Source organism: Pelobates fuscus, chromosome 4 (assembly GCF_036172605.1).
Source record: "Pelobates fuscus isolate aPelFus1 chromosome 4, aPelFus1.pri, whole genome shotgun sequence".
NCBI classification, from domain to species: Eukaryota; Metazoa; Chordata; class Amphibia; order Anura; family Pelobatidae; genus Pelobates; species Pelobates fuscus.
In genome coordinates this window covers 57387128-57401881 of record NC_086320.1, presented here as the reverse complement: position 1 = coordinate 57401881, position 14754 = coordinate 57387128, and the positions used below count along the sequence as shown (strand labels likewise).

The window sequence follows — 14754 nt, the reverse complement described above, 5'->3', positions numbered from 1 at the left end:
AGCCTAAAACTTGAGTGCCAGGCTGCCTTTTGTAAATTCTGTGCGACTTTTATTGCTCAGCATGTCATTTCTTGCCTGGGAGCAGTCAGCGCGTCACTGGAACATCAGGGAGCATCAGTGCCTTGACCAACATACACATGGCATCATAACCACTACAGCGAGCCTTTTATGATGATTGGAAGAACCCTTTAACACCATTTATTTTAGGATCTTGTTGGAATATGCATGCAGACATTATTGAGTCAATTATTTTCTTACAGTTTGTAACATCCTAGTGTAGTCTAGCTTGTGAGTATTCCGTTCCAAAGTCAGGTCAGTAGGTCTTTCAGCTACCTCGGGAAAGATATGTTCTATTGAGCTACTTAATAACGTATAGGCGCCATGCATTGCTTCTGGTTCAAGCTCATGGCCTGCTAAGAAGTGAACTGATGTTCACTGAAAACACAACCATTAGGTTCAATTTGATGTTTGCTTGCATACAACATATAGAATAACCCCCTGATCCCCCAATCCCCCCACCCCCCCAGCCTTTTAGAATGTTTTATACAGTGATAACCAAATTATAATTCATATTTTGTCCCCTAAATGCATCCTTTACTGTAGGGTTGCGGTTTATTACCAGCATTTAGGACGACGGGCATGTGTTTTACCCCCGGCCCATCTTCCCATTCTGTAATGTTATACGTAAATACAATGACCAGTTATTTTAGTGCAGTCCCTGATTGCCGTGTTTACCTCTGCTTCCTGGGAATTCAGGCACATGCTAGAGGTATTAGCGCCCCCTGCAGTTAGAGATTATTGTAAACAGGTTTTTACAATAAATTAATTACATGTGACCATGGATTTTTGGAATCCGAATCCCACCTCAAAAGCAAGCATGATACAATACACTATTACATCAAGAAGGAATTGAGGGTTGGAGTACTTTATAGAGGGGTAAGAGAGCAGCTGTATAATACCCATTATTTCCAGCTGTAGTGGTCACAAAGTTTTATGGAATAATTATTTTTTATAATTTGTTGTTATTTTTATAGTAAAGCCTAGTATTTGACAAAATATATAAAAAGAAGATATTATTTTTGAAACTGGAATTGTGAAGAATCGATAAGAAAATTGCAAATTTCAGGCTGCAATAGTTGAAATTGGGGGGGTGGAAGGAACTCTACTCAGAAATTAAATTTGGGACTGGAATTTCCTTAAATCGTGGTTTGGTGAATAAGCCCCTAGATATTTTTTGTATTATGATGTAAACTAAGGAGGCTTTGCCAGTTGTCATTTTTGCAGGCGTGTGGAGTAACATTTCAGTTGTTTCATAGCAATTAATTAGTAAAACCCAGTTGTTATTAAAAGTGGCACTAAGAAGCCATGTCAGGCGCCAGCTGTGTAGCACATTATTAAAGCAATTTGTAAAATATTTTCACATTGTATTTGTTTGTTTTTTTGTGTTTGCTTCAAACCCTTTCAGATGTTGAGTACAGCTTTCGTTTTGCCTTTCTGCCTTGCTTTTCAAATATTCTGTAAAACCAAAAAGCTGCATTTCTCTGACCCGTAAAACGGAACAAAGAAAACATAACCAGAACGTTTAGGTAAATGGCTAAAACATCAAAGAACTGGAACATCATCATTCCAGGGAAACACTAGAACTCATGTGGACGAATACATGGAACCAATTATGGACCCCAACAGGTCGTTTTAGGACAGATGTTTGGGGAAATATGGTAGGAGAGGATGGTCTGATTCCTGATGTGCAATAAATCATTAACACTTTGAGGTGGATGCAAAGATAAAGACCATCCGCAATTTAATTAGTGGGATTTGAATGTTTTTACCATAATTTCTAGCCAGTTTAATTTTCAAAGAAAGACATACTGAGTAATGACAGTGACCCACATGCCCTCTGGCTTTTGTGGAATAAGCTGAAAATGCTGTTACTCTTTTAATGTAATGCTCCATTTTCTTTCTCAATGTAAATTAAAGATTTAGCAAGTGATATCGCAATCATGTTCAGTCCAGGCTCAGCCATGGCACATAATGCAAATGAGGAGGAAAGCAGAAACATTGTTACATTTTTCCTCTTCCTCCAACACTGTTTAGTGGCAGAAATTGGCAACATGTTTAACAATGATTGACAGGGAGCCAAGATAGAAGCACCCAGTTAAAGAAAAAAATTGTTAAGTTCCACGTTTTAATTTTCAGACCACACACAAAACACTTTTGCTAAATGTAAGGGATTTGTAAACAATATAAAAAAAAAATATTGGCACGTGACAATTCTCCTTTAACACACATTAATCATAATTTGCATTGAAGTTGATCATCCAGCCGTAGGTCCTAAACATTTGATAATAAGCCACACTGAAGATTGCCTGTCTAAAACTTAAAAATAAGCTGTCTAGGTGGGTCATTTATTTTTTTTTTTTTTTAGACCAGTCACAGTCCGCACTCTATGTTTAACAAGCACTCACCAAGCAAAATAATTCTGACACACTCATGTATGTACGTCACAAGGGTCTCAGCTCAAACCTACTCCTTTCACTTGCTGTGATTGTACAATGCACTGATTTAAATAATAAAATGCATGAAGGTTGTAAACCAGTAACACAGAATAATGAATTTCCTTCCCATTCCCATTTTACCCTCTAGACTGTAAGCTACTTTGAGCAGGGTCTTCTTCAATCTATTGTTTCTAAGGTTTTTAAGGGGGTATTTACCTCCTCTCACCTCCATTGCATTTAAATTAGGTCAACCAAACTATTAATCATAAGGTTTAGTGGGTTTCTCAAACAGCTATACAGGATTATTAAAATTAAATACATACAAAAAAAAATGTGTTTACATTCATATTAATACGAATATTTTCTCAAAAGTTGTGCCATAAAGATGTCTCGACATCTATGTTTAATAATGACTGTATGTGTATTTAAAGGACCAATATAGGCACCCAGACCACTTCAGCTTAATGAAATGGACTGGGTGCCTGGTCCAGCTAGGTTTAACCCTTTCTTCTATAAACATAGCAGTTTCAGAGAAACTGCTATGTTTACAAATGGGTTTATCCAGCCTCTAGTGGCTGTCTCATTGACAGCAGCTAGAGGCGCTTCCGCGCTTCTCACTGTGATTTTCACAGTGAGAAGACGCCAGCGTCCATAGGAAAGCATTGAGAATGCTTTCCTATGAGACTGGCTGAATGCGCGTGCGGCTCATGCTGCGCATGCGCATTGAGCCGATGACGGGAAAGGAGGAGGAGAGTCCCCAGCGCCGAGGGAGCCCGGCGCTGGAAAAAAGGTAAGGGATTAACCCCTTCCTCCCCCCAGAGCCTGGCAGGAGGGGGACTCAGAGGGTGAGGGGGACCCAAAGACCCTATAGAGCCAGGAATGTATGTTTTCCTGGCACTATAGTGGTCCTTTAATTTTAGTAATCGTGTATAGTTGTTTGAATGGTTTTTTTTTTATAATCTATATAGTTTATTTGTTTGCTTTGTACAGTAAGTCATTTGAACCTCAGATTTCAATGTTCAAACATTTCAATGTTTACAACGCACATCTGCCACTGTCCCCTTATTCAAGTCCAATGATTAGAAATTATTAGCTATTGTTCAGTGGGAATATTGACCCTTGATTTGACTCTGCTGTTGCCTGTACTTGGTAGTAATATACATTTAGAGGTGCATAACTAAAGTAGCTCCATATATTTACCTCCACTCGAGTGCTGTGTTTTAACACTGTTTTGCATGTGCGGCAGGGCTATTAAAGCATTAGTGTTATGCTAACTGTAGTCAGTCATACTGTGCTTGTGTTTTTGTCCCCCTTGTCACACCCAGCATGTGCTCTTTAATCTTCCATTCACAGTCTATGTACTTTACCTGCTGCCCTTTTTATTTATCTTACTTTCTTTTGACAAAGTTAAAATGTTGGCTTCCTGATCACATTCTGTCCTGATAACAAATAGCCCCTTAAGTGGACTTTGGGTTAATTATTTATATCCAACTCTTCTCAATCCTTTTAAACTTGAGGGTATTTTTTCCCCCTACCCATTCACATGAATCGCAAGCTCTTTGGAACTAGACATTCCACTTCAATGTTTGCATTGCCTGGGAATTTTCTCAGTTTGAATAAATATTTATTTCTATTTAGTTTGTGGAATGGTTCTGTGTTAGTATAATCCAAGGAACTGGGCTTTAGTACATTAAATTCAATTAAAGGAAACCTCTGGGAACCATAACAACTTCATCGTTCCTGGCGCTGGATTTCATTTAGGAGTTTAACCTTGTTTAACGCCCAAGTCTTTTATCCTGCACTGTTTAGGTCTACCCCGTGAGCTTCTCTGAGATTCTTCAAAGAGGATGCCCTTGGACAGGGATGCCGCTGATTGGTTGAGAGCATCATCTTATTCTCTCAGCCAGTCAGAAGCTACACTGTCCTTGGCAATACTTGGCTTCCATTTTGATGCATCTCAGAGAAGTGGAAGAACAGGGGCAGAACTAAATGGTGCTGGAGAGGCCTTGGGGTTAAACTGTTTGCAAACAGTTTGTCCCCTTAAAGTAAGCTGGCACAGTGACAAGTTCATTCTGATGAAGTTTTATGGTGTCCGTAGTGTTCTGTTAATTAGATTTCAAAACAAGTGCTATCCTTAATATATATATATATATATATAATCCAGAGAGGCAACTCTGCTAGCTGCTTATTTACATGGAAACCGACAATGATGTGGGCAGAGACAAGGTGTTAAGATGCATGATCAAATTAAATTCACCTCATTAAAATCTGTCCTCCAGCACCTGTGTTTTGGAATCTCAATATGTGTCTGAGAAAGAATAGAGCAATATTTCTAAATTGCATATTTAACTTTAATATTCTATAACTGGTGAAGGTTCTTAGGGCCACCTATCTGGTGAATATATTGTAATCACTCCATAAAAGTCACTGCTTAGGTGAATGCATATTTCATTGTCCACTGGGTGATGGATCAGGCTGACATCCAAATACAATGCTGTAAATCCCTCATCCCAGGAATAGAGTCCAAGCAAGAAGAGAACCATTGTGTCTTTATCTCGAATAGGATGGACGTAATCTTAGGTGAATCTGTTGCCTAATTTAAGAGCAAAAATCATCCATTGCTAAAGACCAGATGTTCATTACAAGCTATACTCTCTAGAGAAGTGTCCTCCAACCCAGTCCTCATGGACCACAACCAGTCCAGGTTTTTTCAGCATCTCCATTAGAATAAAACCGAGAGATACATAAATCCTGGACTGTTGGTGGTCCATGAGGACTGGGTTGGGGGCCACTGCTCTAGAGAATTGGCTAAAAAAAGGAACGATGAACATCGGAGAAAACAGAACTTATAGCCCAGCGATAGTAGATAATATTATTATAATCATGTATATGTAGTGCCTTTTTGTCACCTTGAAGGTTTACCACAAGACAAACCAGGGCCTATTTTATCTTACGATATTTTTTGGATGTATTGGAATTTCTTTGAAAAAAAAAATTAAAGAAAAAAAACAAACATTTTTAAAGAAGTATATATTCTTTTTTTTTTTTTTTTTTGTAAATATTTTTAGACTTTCTATTCTACTGTACTATCACCCTTTAATGTAATATCCAATAAAAGGCAGACTACAGAGTATTTGTGAATATTTCATGAAGGTTTTATCTGTATGAAATGCTATTTTTTTTTTGTGGAGTTGACAGAGCCACATTAAGTTTAAATGTCTGTATCTCAGTTATAACTGGGAAATCAAATAGGAGGTTTAAAAGAATCCCCGTTGCATAATGAATTATGAGATTTTCTAGAAATTCAAAGTGAATTTCAACTTCTAGGACTCAATAGATGAATTGGAAAAATTCTCCAAGTCAGCTGTGTATTATGCTGGAGTATTTAAAATTTGAGGTTCTGTTTGAATTCCTGACATTTCACACTTTACTCTGTTATGTTATGTTAAATTTGTTTGTGTGGGGAATTAACCGTTCGAAAAAAAGTACTTTAATGTTTGAATTATCTAGGCAAGTAACCTCAGTATCTCTCCATGTAGTATGCAAATAAAGTCTGCCTTTTAATGGAACTCACATTAAAGGGTCATAGTACAGGAGAATAGAAAGTCTAAAAATATTTACAAAAAAACCCAAAAGAATATACTTCTTCAAAAATGTTTGTGTTTTTTGTTTTTATTTATTTTTTGCCCCTCCATCTTGGCTTTGTATAATTTTACCTTTAATTTTGTTTTCTTACAGGTGTTTGGATTCCAAGCAGCACTCACTTATCTCAACAGCAAAGGAACCTACTGCTCTCCTGTCCCGCTGGTACCTTCTTTCAGCACAGCGATCTATGGCAAGCTTCTCAGACTTCCTCAGTGCTGGTAAGTCTGCATTGTATATTCATAATGTATGTATTATATGTCAGAGCATTTGAGGTTCTCTTACTCATCACAACACCGATAAGGTGTAATAGTAGAAAATGTTAAAAACCAGTACATTCTCTAAATTCCCATTTCTGATTAATTGGGGTGGGGGGGGGGGGGGGGTAGGGGGGGACGACGGAGGGTTGTCTTATGCTCAGGAGCTTTTAATCATGCAATTTGCAGCATTGTGCTTAAATTCTTTTGAGTGAGCATTCCGACGCACCAGATTTTACTGAGCCATACAGCTATTGTGTCCTAGTCATGTACACGTGGATGAAAAGCTCTTCTTCTGATAAATTAAACAACTTAGTAAATATGTAATATGCTTGCAGATTTGCCTGCAAATGTATCTAAAAGGGATACAGCCACTAAGGGAGCAGGAATGCATCGCAAAAATCCTAACGCAGCAAACACGCAGATTTATTTCAATGACGCCATGTGCTTGATTTTGCAAAAACTATAGAGGACAATTGATCCATAGCTTCTTCTAACACAGAAAGGCCCCTGGCAGTTAAAAGAAACTCATATAAAGTTTGTTGATATCTTTTAGATATTTAAACTTGTGGCTTTCTAGAATTAGAATACATGTGATGTGCATTGTTTATGAATCTAACCAGTTGCTTATATTGCCATTCTAGTGTTGGTTGATGGCTAGTTGTGACATTGAAGATAATTGTGAATAATTGTGTTAATTTCTAAGCTTGCTGAGCTTTATGGGAAATCAAATTGAGTTAGGAAATGGTTTCATACTTATGTTCGTTTGTTCCTGTTGAATTTTATGTTTAAAAATAATAAATTACACAACACAAACATATGGAAAGAAATATATTAAAATAATAAAAAAACGTACTCGCATGTTATATACCTACATCTGTGCAATTCTTGAAAGGAGCTCTCACCAAATCATGAAGAGACTCAGCTCACTTAAAGGAACACTATAGGGTCAGGAAAACAAATGTGGATTCCTGACCCTATAGTGTTAAAAACACTATTTAGGTTACCGGCCCCACCGTGCTCCCCTTACATAAGGTAAAAACGCACCTTTATTCCAGCTCTGCATGGTCTGCCGGCGCTGACCCCACCCCCCACTCTGCCTCCTTGGCTGAGAACATCAGAATTGAAAAGCATTGGATTGTCTGAGATCATCAATACTGATGATCTCAACCAAGGAGAAGGGGTGGGGGCAGAGCCAAACACCACACTGGCCAATTTGCATCTCCTCATAGAGTTGCACCGAATAATGCATCTCTATGGGAAAAGTTCAGTGTCTCCATGCAAGAGGATGGAGACACTGTAGGTCATCTGATGAGTGACAAGTGGAGGTGTCCCTAGGCTGTAGTGTAAACACTGCCTTTTCTCTGATGAGCAGTCATCCTTTCATACCATTTCAAGTTGTTTAGAAACTTGCTCTTTACTGTAAAGGAATTTGGGTGTAACCCCAGGGAGAACTCTTACTGCCCATTACATGATCTGTGAAATGGCAACCAAATTTTATCTAATTTCACTCCTGCAGCCTAAAAAAACACTTCAAACCCCTAAAGCACGTCATCTTTATCTGAAATGCTTTGTGTAAAGAATGTGTCCTCTTTTCTTTTTTTTTGTTTTCTTGTGCAAAAACATGCAGATTTCAGTAGGAATTGACACTTTTATAAATTAAGCTTTTTACAACCCAGGGCTTGACAAATTTGTTTGGAATCTTGGAGCCAGCTAAAAAAGTTAGGTTAATGTAGTGGTTCTGGTGCCTATAGCCTGTCCCTGTAGCCTTTTCAATGTAAACGCTGCATTTTTAGAGAAAAGGCAGTGTTTACATTGCTTCCTACGAAGACCTCTAGTGGCTGTCACGCAGATGGCCACTAGAGAGTCCTTTGTCAGTGCTCTGCATGAACGCGCTGAATGTTATCCATACAGAACATGCGCTATATCCTCCCAATGCTTTCCTATTGGAAAGCATTGTCTTAGCTGAGATCAAAAAGATTGATGAACTCTGCAATGGAGGCGGGACAAGCCACGACAAAACCTGCACATCGTGGGAAAAAAAGGGTGAGTAGAAACACCAATCGTGATCGCAGGTACCTAAACAGACATACACACACACACACACACACTGACAGGGGCATACACACACACACACACTGACAGAGGCATAGACACAGACACACACACTGACAGAGGCATAGGCACAGACACACACACACACTGACAGAGGCATAGGCACACACACACACTGACAGGGGCATACAGGGGCACACACACTGACAGGGGCATACACACACGCACACACGGTCAGGGGCATACACACACACACACACTGACAGGGGCGCACACACACTGACAGGGGCACATACACACACATTGACATACACACAAATTTTTTATTTTTTTTTATCCAAATAGCCTCCCTACCTTTTGGGTGTGCTGAGTGGACGTTCCCTGTGCTCTAGTGGGGCTGCAGCTCCTCTCTGCTAGTGGGGCTGCAGCTCCCTGTGATGCCGGGTCCGGTATGATATCATATTCCGGCTCCCGGCATCATTAAACAGCGCGAGGGAGCAGAGAGGAGCCGCTGGAAGATCACTGCTCCCTCGCAAGCTGCCCCAGCCGACCGCCTTGATGCTCCTCTCAGCCGGCCGCCTCCATGATGCTCAGAGCGGCTGGCTGCAAGGCTCACTTAGCCGCCCGCCTCCATGAAGCTAAGTGAGCGTTGTAGCCGGCCGCCTCCATGCTCCCCCGGGTGGACGGCCGGCTCCATTATCTGCTTATTTAGATAAAAAGCTGTCAAATCCCAGTCGCCCTGGCAAAATTTTAAGTCGCCATGGATTTGTCGAGCCCTGTTACAACCCCTTGGCTGTAAATGAGACAACCGGCCCTTTTACTTCCTTCTTGTTTAGCTCAGTGGAACTAACCTGAAGAGACATGCATCTCATGGAGCTGCAACTGAAAGTCTGTGATTGGATAGCCGTAGATAGTCTTGGCTGGAGAAGAAAGGGAGGGCTTACGAAGGTTTCAGACAAGAGATCTGCATCTTTTGCAAGCTATTTTAGATATACCCCGAATGAAAATAAATGCTTAATAAAGCGCGTGCGTGTTTTCATTGTGGCTATATCTACTCAACAATTGTTTTTATATCTGGTTAATGGAGTGTCCCTTTAACTACTAGTCCTTTGTTTTTATTGGTGGCACATGCAGGCTGTCACATCCTAAACCTGTGTGTACATCGGTTTTACATCTTTGTTATAAAATTATTTTGTTTCTGCTTTTTAGTTGTAATGCTTATTCTGCAGTGAATGTCAATGTACAATCTAGAAACCCATATTTCATTAATGTTACCTAAATAATAGTATTGTTTATATTTCAACCAATTTTGATTACGATGGTTATTTTTATTTTGTGCCAACAAATTTTGGTAGGAAAGTGTTTACTTTTAGCGAAAGATTATTTTACGTATTGTGATTCACATATGAATTTCAAGATCGCAAAGCTGATTTTTTTTTTTTTTTTTTTGAGAGTCTAATACGTATCCCTAATAATTTATGAAATGTGAGATTAGCTATGTCAGGTTTGAACTGCCACAGTTTTGGTTTCTGGAGGTCAGCGAGACTCCCTGCAGAGTTAAAGTGGCCATTAACATAGTATACCACACTTCAACTTGTTTACCCTTCCCAGTCAAATAATCTCGCCTTCTGTTTAATGTGTGAACATGCACATGGTGTACTCCTCGGTGTAAGAAGAAGAGTTGAAACATCCCAGTCAGAAGCCACTCACATTTGTTGAAAATGTTGTTTTAAGGCAGAGTGCTGCTGTTTATTCTTTCCTTGTTAACTATGCTGGACACAGCAGCAGGCCCCATAAAGGCTGTGTCTTAATCTTACATGAAAGGAAGGACTGAAAAGATCAGCAGAAAAAAAAGGCATAAGTGCACCATTAGAATAACACGTAACAGACACCGGGTACACTCGATGTTCTTTATTTAGCCGTTCCAGATTTTCTATATCCAATAAGCCATTTCTAGTGGTTACATATAGGATCTGAGAGTATCAGTGCATTATGCCTATATTTTCCTTGGTAATCCTTTAACTTTGAGAAAACCATATCGTCCGGCATAGAAAAACATAGCCGGTGTTTATCATTTAAAACGTACATGCCCAGAAATCACATTTTTATTTTTTTGCACAGCGCCCCCTGATGCTGTTTGTTCAATAATAGATTAAATAATATATTGTCAGCTTCATAGATTAGCCAATGACACAAGGGACATGTGTGGACAGCACGTTTTCGAGAAGTTTGCGGGACCTCATTTTAAGCAGGACACCTCTATAGTTTAAAACTGTAAGCCCCACTTTGTAACACTCAGAGCCGTTGATTTTGTGGTTTCAGTCTATCCCTTGGTTTATGTAAGCCATATCTAGCTATTAAGTAGGATTACATTAATCTGTGTTGTAAAATGTTGCAAGGGTCCTTATGTTAATAGCATATTGTATATGTGATAGGAAGGATATCCTATTAAGCAGTATCCACTGTGTATTAAAAGTTGCTAATTGCGTAAGAAAAAATTAATTATTGAAGATAAAATTAGTTTTTTATTGGGTCATCTTAAACCAAAAACAACAAAAACAAAAGGCGAAAAAAGTGGTAGTAATTGCCTTTCACTGCTATTGTTAATAAAACGCTTCCAAGGTGTGAAAACCAACCAGTTTTCTTTTTTAAAAAAAATATCTATTCCCTATTCTGTTTTTCCACCATGAACCAGATCTCTAACTCTGAATATGACGAGCTATTTGCAATGCCCCGGTTGCTTTTTTCCCTCTCCTATATACTTTAAACCAAAGTGAAAATAATCTAAAAACTCTATTTGTTTAATTGCAATGGACAAAATAAAGCCAAATTAATACCAAATTGAGTGATATGTTTTTCCTTAATGACGTACGATTAGACGTTGCTGACACTGCTTGCGCAGGTCGGCGTATCTCCTCCTTGTTCGTTATCTCGCACCCTGCCAAATATCGATCTTCTCACCATGTTTTTTTTTGTCTGTCAGCAATTCAGACACCTCAGCTGTGAATCTAAACAGTGCATCGCACAGCTCTGTTATGTAAACGCAACAATAGCAACGCTCGGGGTAATAAAGTAGAAAAATAAATGAGTAGACCAGCAGCCTACTTAAATGAAGTGTAGTTTGAAGTGAATAAAACACCAGATGAAATGCATCAAATAGCACTTGAACTAAATCGAAGTCAGCGTGAGCGCTGAGAGTTTCATTGAAGTCATGCAGTGAGTGCGAATTAGTCTTCAGAAATAACCTGGTAATGTCATTAAACTCTGAGTCACTTTTCAAAATTATACCACCTGCTTTATTTGGAGTTTCAGATTTTACATTCCTCTGCTTTCTACCAGTACACACATGTGATGCTACATATGTTCTTCTGTTTCTTTCAGTGGAGTGTTTTGTGCGGAAAGTGGGGGGGGGGGGATTGCAACACAGAGGCTGCTGGAACGTATGGGGGGGTTGACAAAAAAAAATCTAAAGAAAAAAAAAAAGCACAAAACAAAGACATTTTATGAACTGTTATGGAATCCCTCGGGTAGTATGTTTTGAGTTAACAGTGAAAATCTTAACTTCATTTCTGACATAAATCAGCGTTGGTCCATTTCATATTGTGTTTAGGCTTGGGGTGTCTTTTATAGATTCCATACTCCCCAAAGAAATCGTTATTTAAAGTGATCTCGCTAGCTTTATTATTTTTTTGTTTACCACATTTTAACGGTATATGCTTTACTAAAGATAAAATAATTGTATATCGAGTCATTAAAGAAGATGGGATAAAGGAGCAAAACAAACTGGGCGCCTGTTAAACTAGATCTCTACCCCTCGTATCATACATTACTGATATCGTGATAAGAAGGGATTTAACTTAAGTTGACGAAAATAGAACGTTTAGGTTGTGTTAAACCGGGGTTCTGCGGCTTTTGTGGCCTATGTTGTCCTTGATACTCAGCCAGAGATATGTCCACAACTGCTGGTTTGTGAAAGGTCAACCATTTGTGATCTTGGCTCTACAGTATGCTTAAAAACTCTTGCTAATTTTGCCAAGTAATCTATCATGGAAAGTCTAGGAATTGACACACCACCAAAATTAACAAAGCAAGACAAGTAAAAAAATAAATAAAAGTAAAGTAAAAAATGTGCCCAAATGAGTCTAAAAAGAGTCTGTGACCTATACCTGTGGATTAGAGGATGAAGCTATGCAGTATATCAACCTGTCACCATTAAATGTTGAGAAAGGCCTTAAGGTAAGAGCAGCTCTTGCCTTGAGAGTCTTAAGGTAAGAGCAGCTCTTAGGAGTATACAACGATATATCCCCTAGTATATATAGGATCTTTAAATTTGTTTCCACTGTTGAATATAAATTGAATTTGAGGTTTAAACTTTGAGATGGCAGTTTTTCTGCACAGAAAAGCAGGGGGATATTTCCCCATGATATCCTTTGGGTCTATTCCATCTAATCTCCATCTAATGTTAATTTGAGTTAAGGAGTCTAAGCCGTAATAACTATTTGAAGATCGTTAAACTACGCCTATAATTAATATCATTAATGACATTAATATCATTATTACTATAATTCTAATTAGCTTAACCCCTTAAGGACACAACTTCAGAAATAAAAAGGAATCATGATGGAATATTTCCGTCATGTGTCCTTAAGGGGTTTACCAGATTTTATTAAGCATTAGAACTCCGCGTCGCCCCTAAAATGAGCTATTACCCTGAACGGGATGCTCATTCCTCCGACCCCCTTACTATGCATCCGAGAATTACTCGGGGCATTTGGCTCCTAGATAAGGAGCAAAATAGGGCGTTTAGCCTACACCAATTATTTTTCTTTTTGTTTGTTTATTTGTTTATTTTATTTTTTATTTTCCTCTCTTACGTTCTTGTGAGGTTTTTGTTTCTCCCCCCCCCCTTTTTTTTTTCTTAACTTACCCAACTTACTACATAAAAATACACACAAAACGTGTTAATAAAGGAAGACGCATTTACTCTGGAATGGATTTATTAAGGGCATTGTACACTGTACGAGCTACTATCGGAAGGGATTATATTATTTATAAACAGACATAATTATGAAATTAGTCTCATATATTGTTAAAGGCTTAAATTCCTTGGGTAAGCGTAGGCTGCTTCTTCCAGATCTCAGAATTGATGTAGCCTGCATACAAGAGACCCATTTTAAGAACAATCACACGCCAACTATTTTCAGCAAACACTTCCCTACACAAGTGCATTCCCTGTCTAGATCTAAATCAAAAGGAGTATCGATTTGTATTCATAAAGACACAACTTATATCCCGCAACGACAATACGTAGACCCAGGAGGGAGATGCGTTATATTGGCGGGCCACTTTAATAATATACAGTTGACATTAGTAGCGGCCTATCTTCCTAATGACTATCCACGGAAATTTTTGAGCTCCCTCCTGAGTAAGATTCTAAAATATAGACAGGGAGATTTGATACTCTGCGGCGATTTTAACTGTATTCAATCGCCAGAGCTAGATACGACAACAATCCTGAAAGGTACATATAAGAAGAGAATGGAAAACTCAACTAAAGCTTTGACTAAGCTATTAGACCAATATGACTTATATGACGCATGGAGAGTTCTGCATCCAGCTGACAGAGATTACACATTTTAGTCATCAGTACATAATACATATACTCGCATAGACACCTTTTTTTTTTTAAATAGAACGCTCTTACCACAATTAATGCAATGCAACATTGGGGAGATAACTTGGTCGGATCACAGTCCAGTGTATTTAAATCTATGTGAGGCATTCCAAGTCAGAGATCGGGGGCCCTGGCGATTGAATGATTCCTTGTTATCAGATTTAGTTTTTTCAGAAGAGATTAGGTTAAGAATACAAGAATATTTTAAATTAAATGCGACTGAGGAAATCTCGGAATTTACCTTATGGTCAGCACATAAAGCGGTAGTAAGAGGTTTGTTTGTGAGACGCGCCTCTTTTCTTAACAAAACAAAACGGACTAGGCTTATGTGATTGTCAAAGACAAATTGCAATTATTTCTAGACAAAATAAAGTTCAACCCTCTACTGAACTAGCAGAACCGCTTACAGCACTTTATACCCGTTTGAAGATGCTTAACACCGAAGGCACTAAGCAGATGCTCCATAAATTAAGAGCTAAAGAATATCATAGAAGGGGAAGGCTAATAAACATTTAGCTTCTAGGCTTTGGAATAAGTACTCCAATCTTAAAATCCCTTATTTAATAGGAAGTGATGGCCTGAAGAGAACTTCCCCTATAGAAATTTGTCAAGAATCTGCAAACTTTTATGC

At 38.6% G+C, this 14754-nt stretch overlaps 1 protein-coding gene across 3 annotated transcripts in view; it reads left to right on the top strand.

Moving 5' to 3' along the window:
- Positions 1–14754, top strand: part of VPS13B (vacuolar protein sorting 13 homolog B) — an 843188-nt gene that overhangs the window by 154066 nt on the left and 674368 nt on the right. For all 3 annotated transcript variants that reach the window (XM_063451210.1, XM_063451211.1, XM_063451212.1), the window contains exon 16: positions 6234–6358. In XM_063451210.1, coding sequence (XP_063307280.1) covers positions 6234–6358 — 125 coding nt within the window. The remainder of the gene's footprint in view (positions 1–6233; positions 6359–14754) is intronic.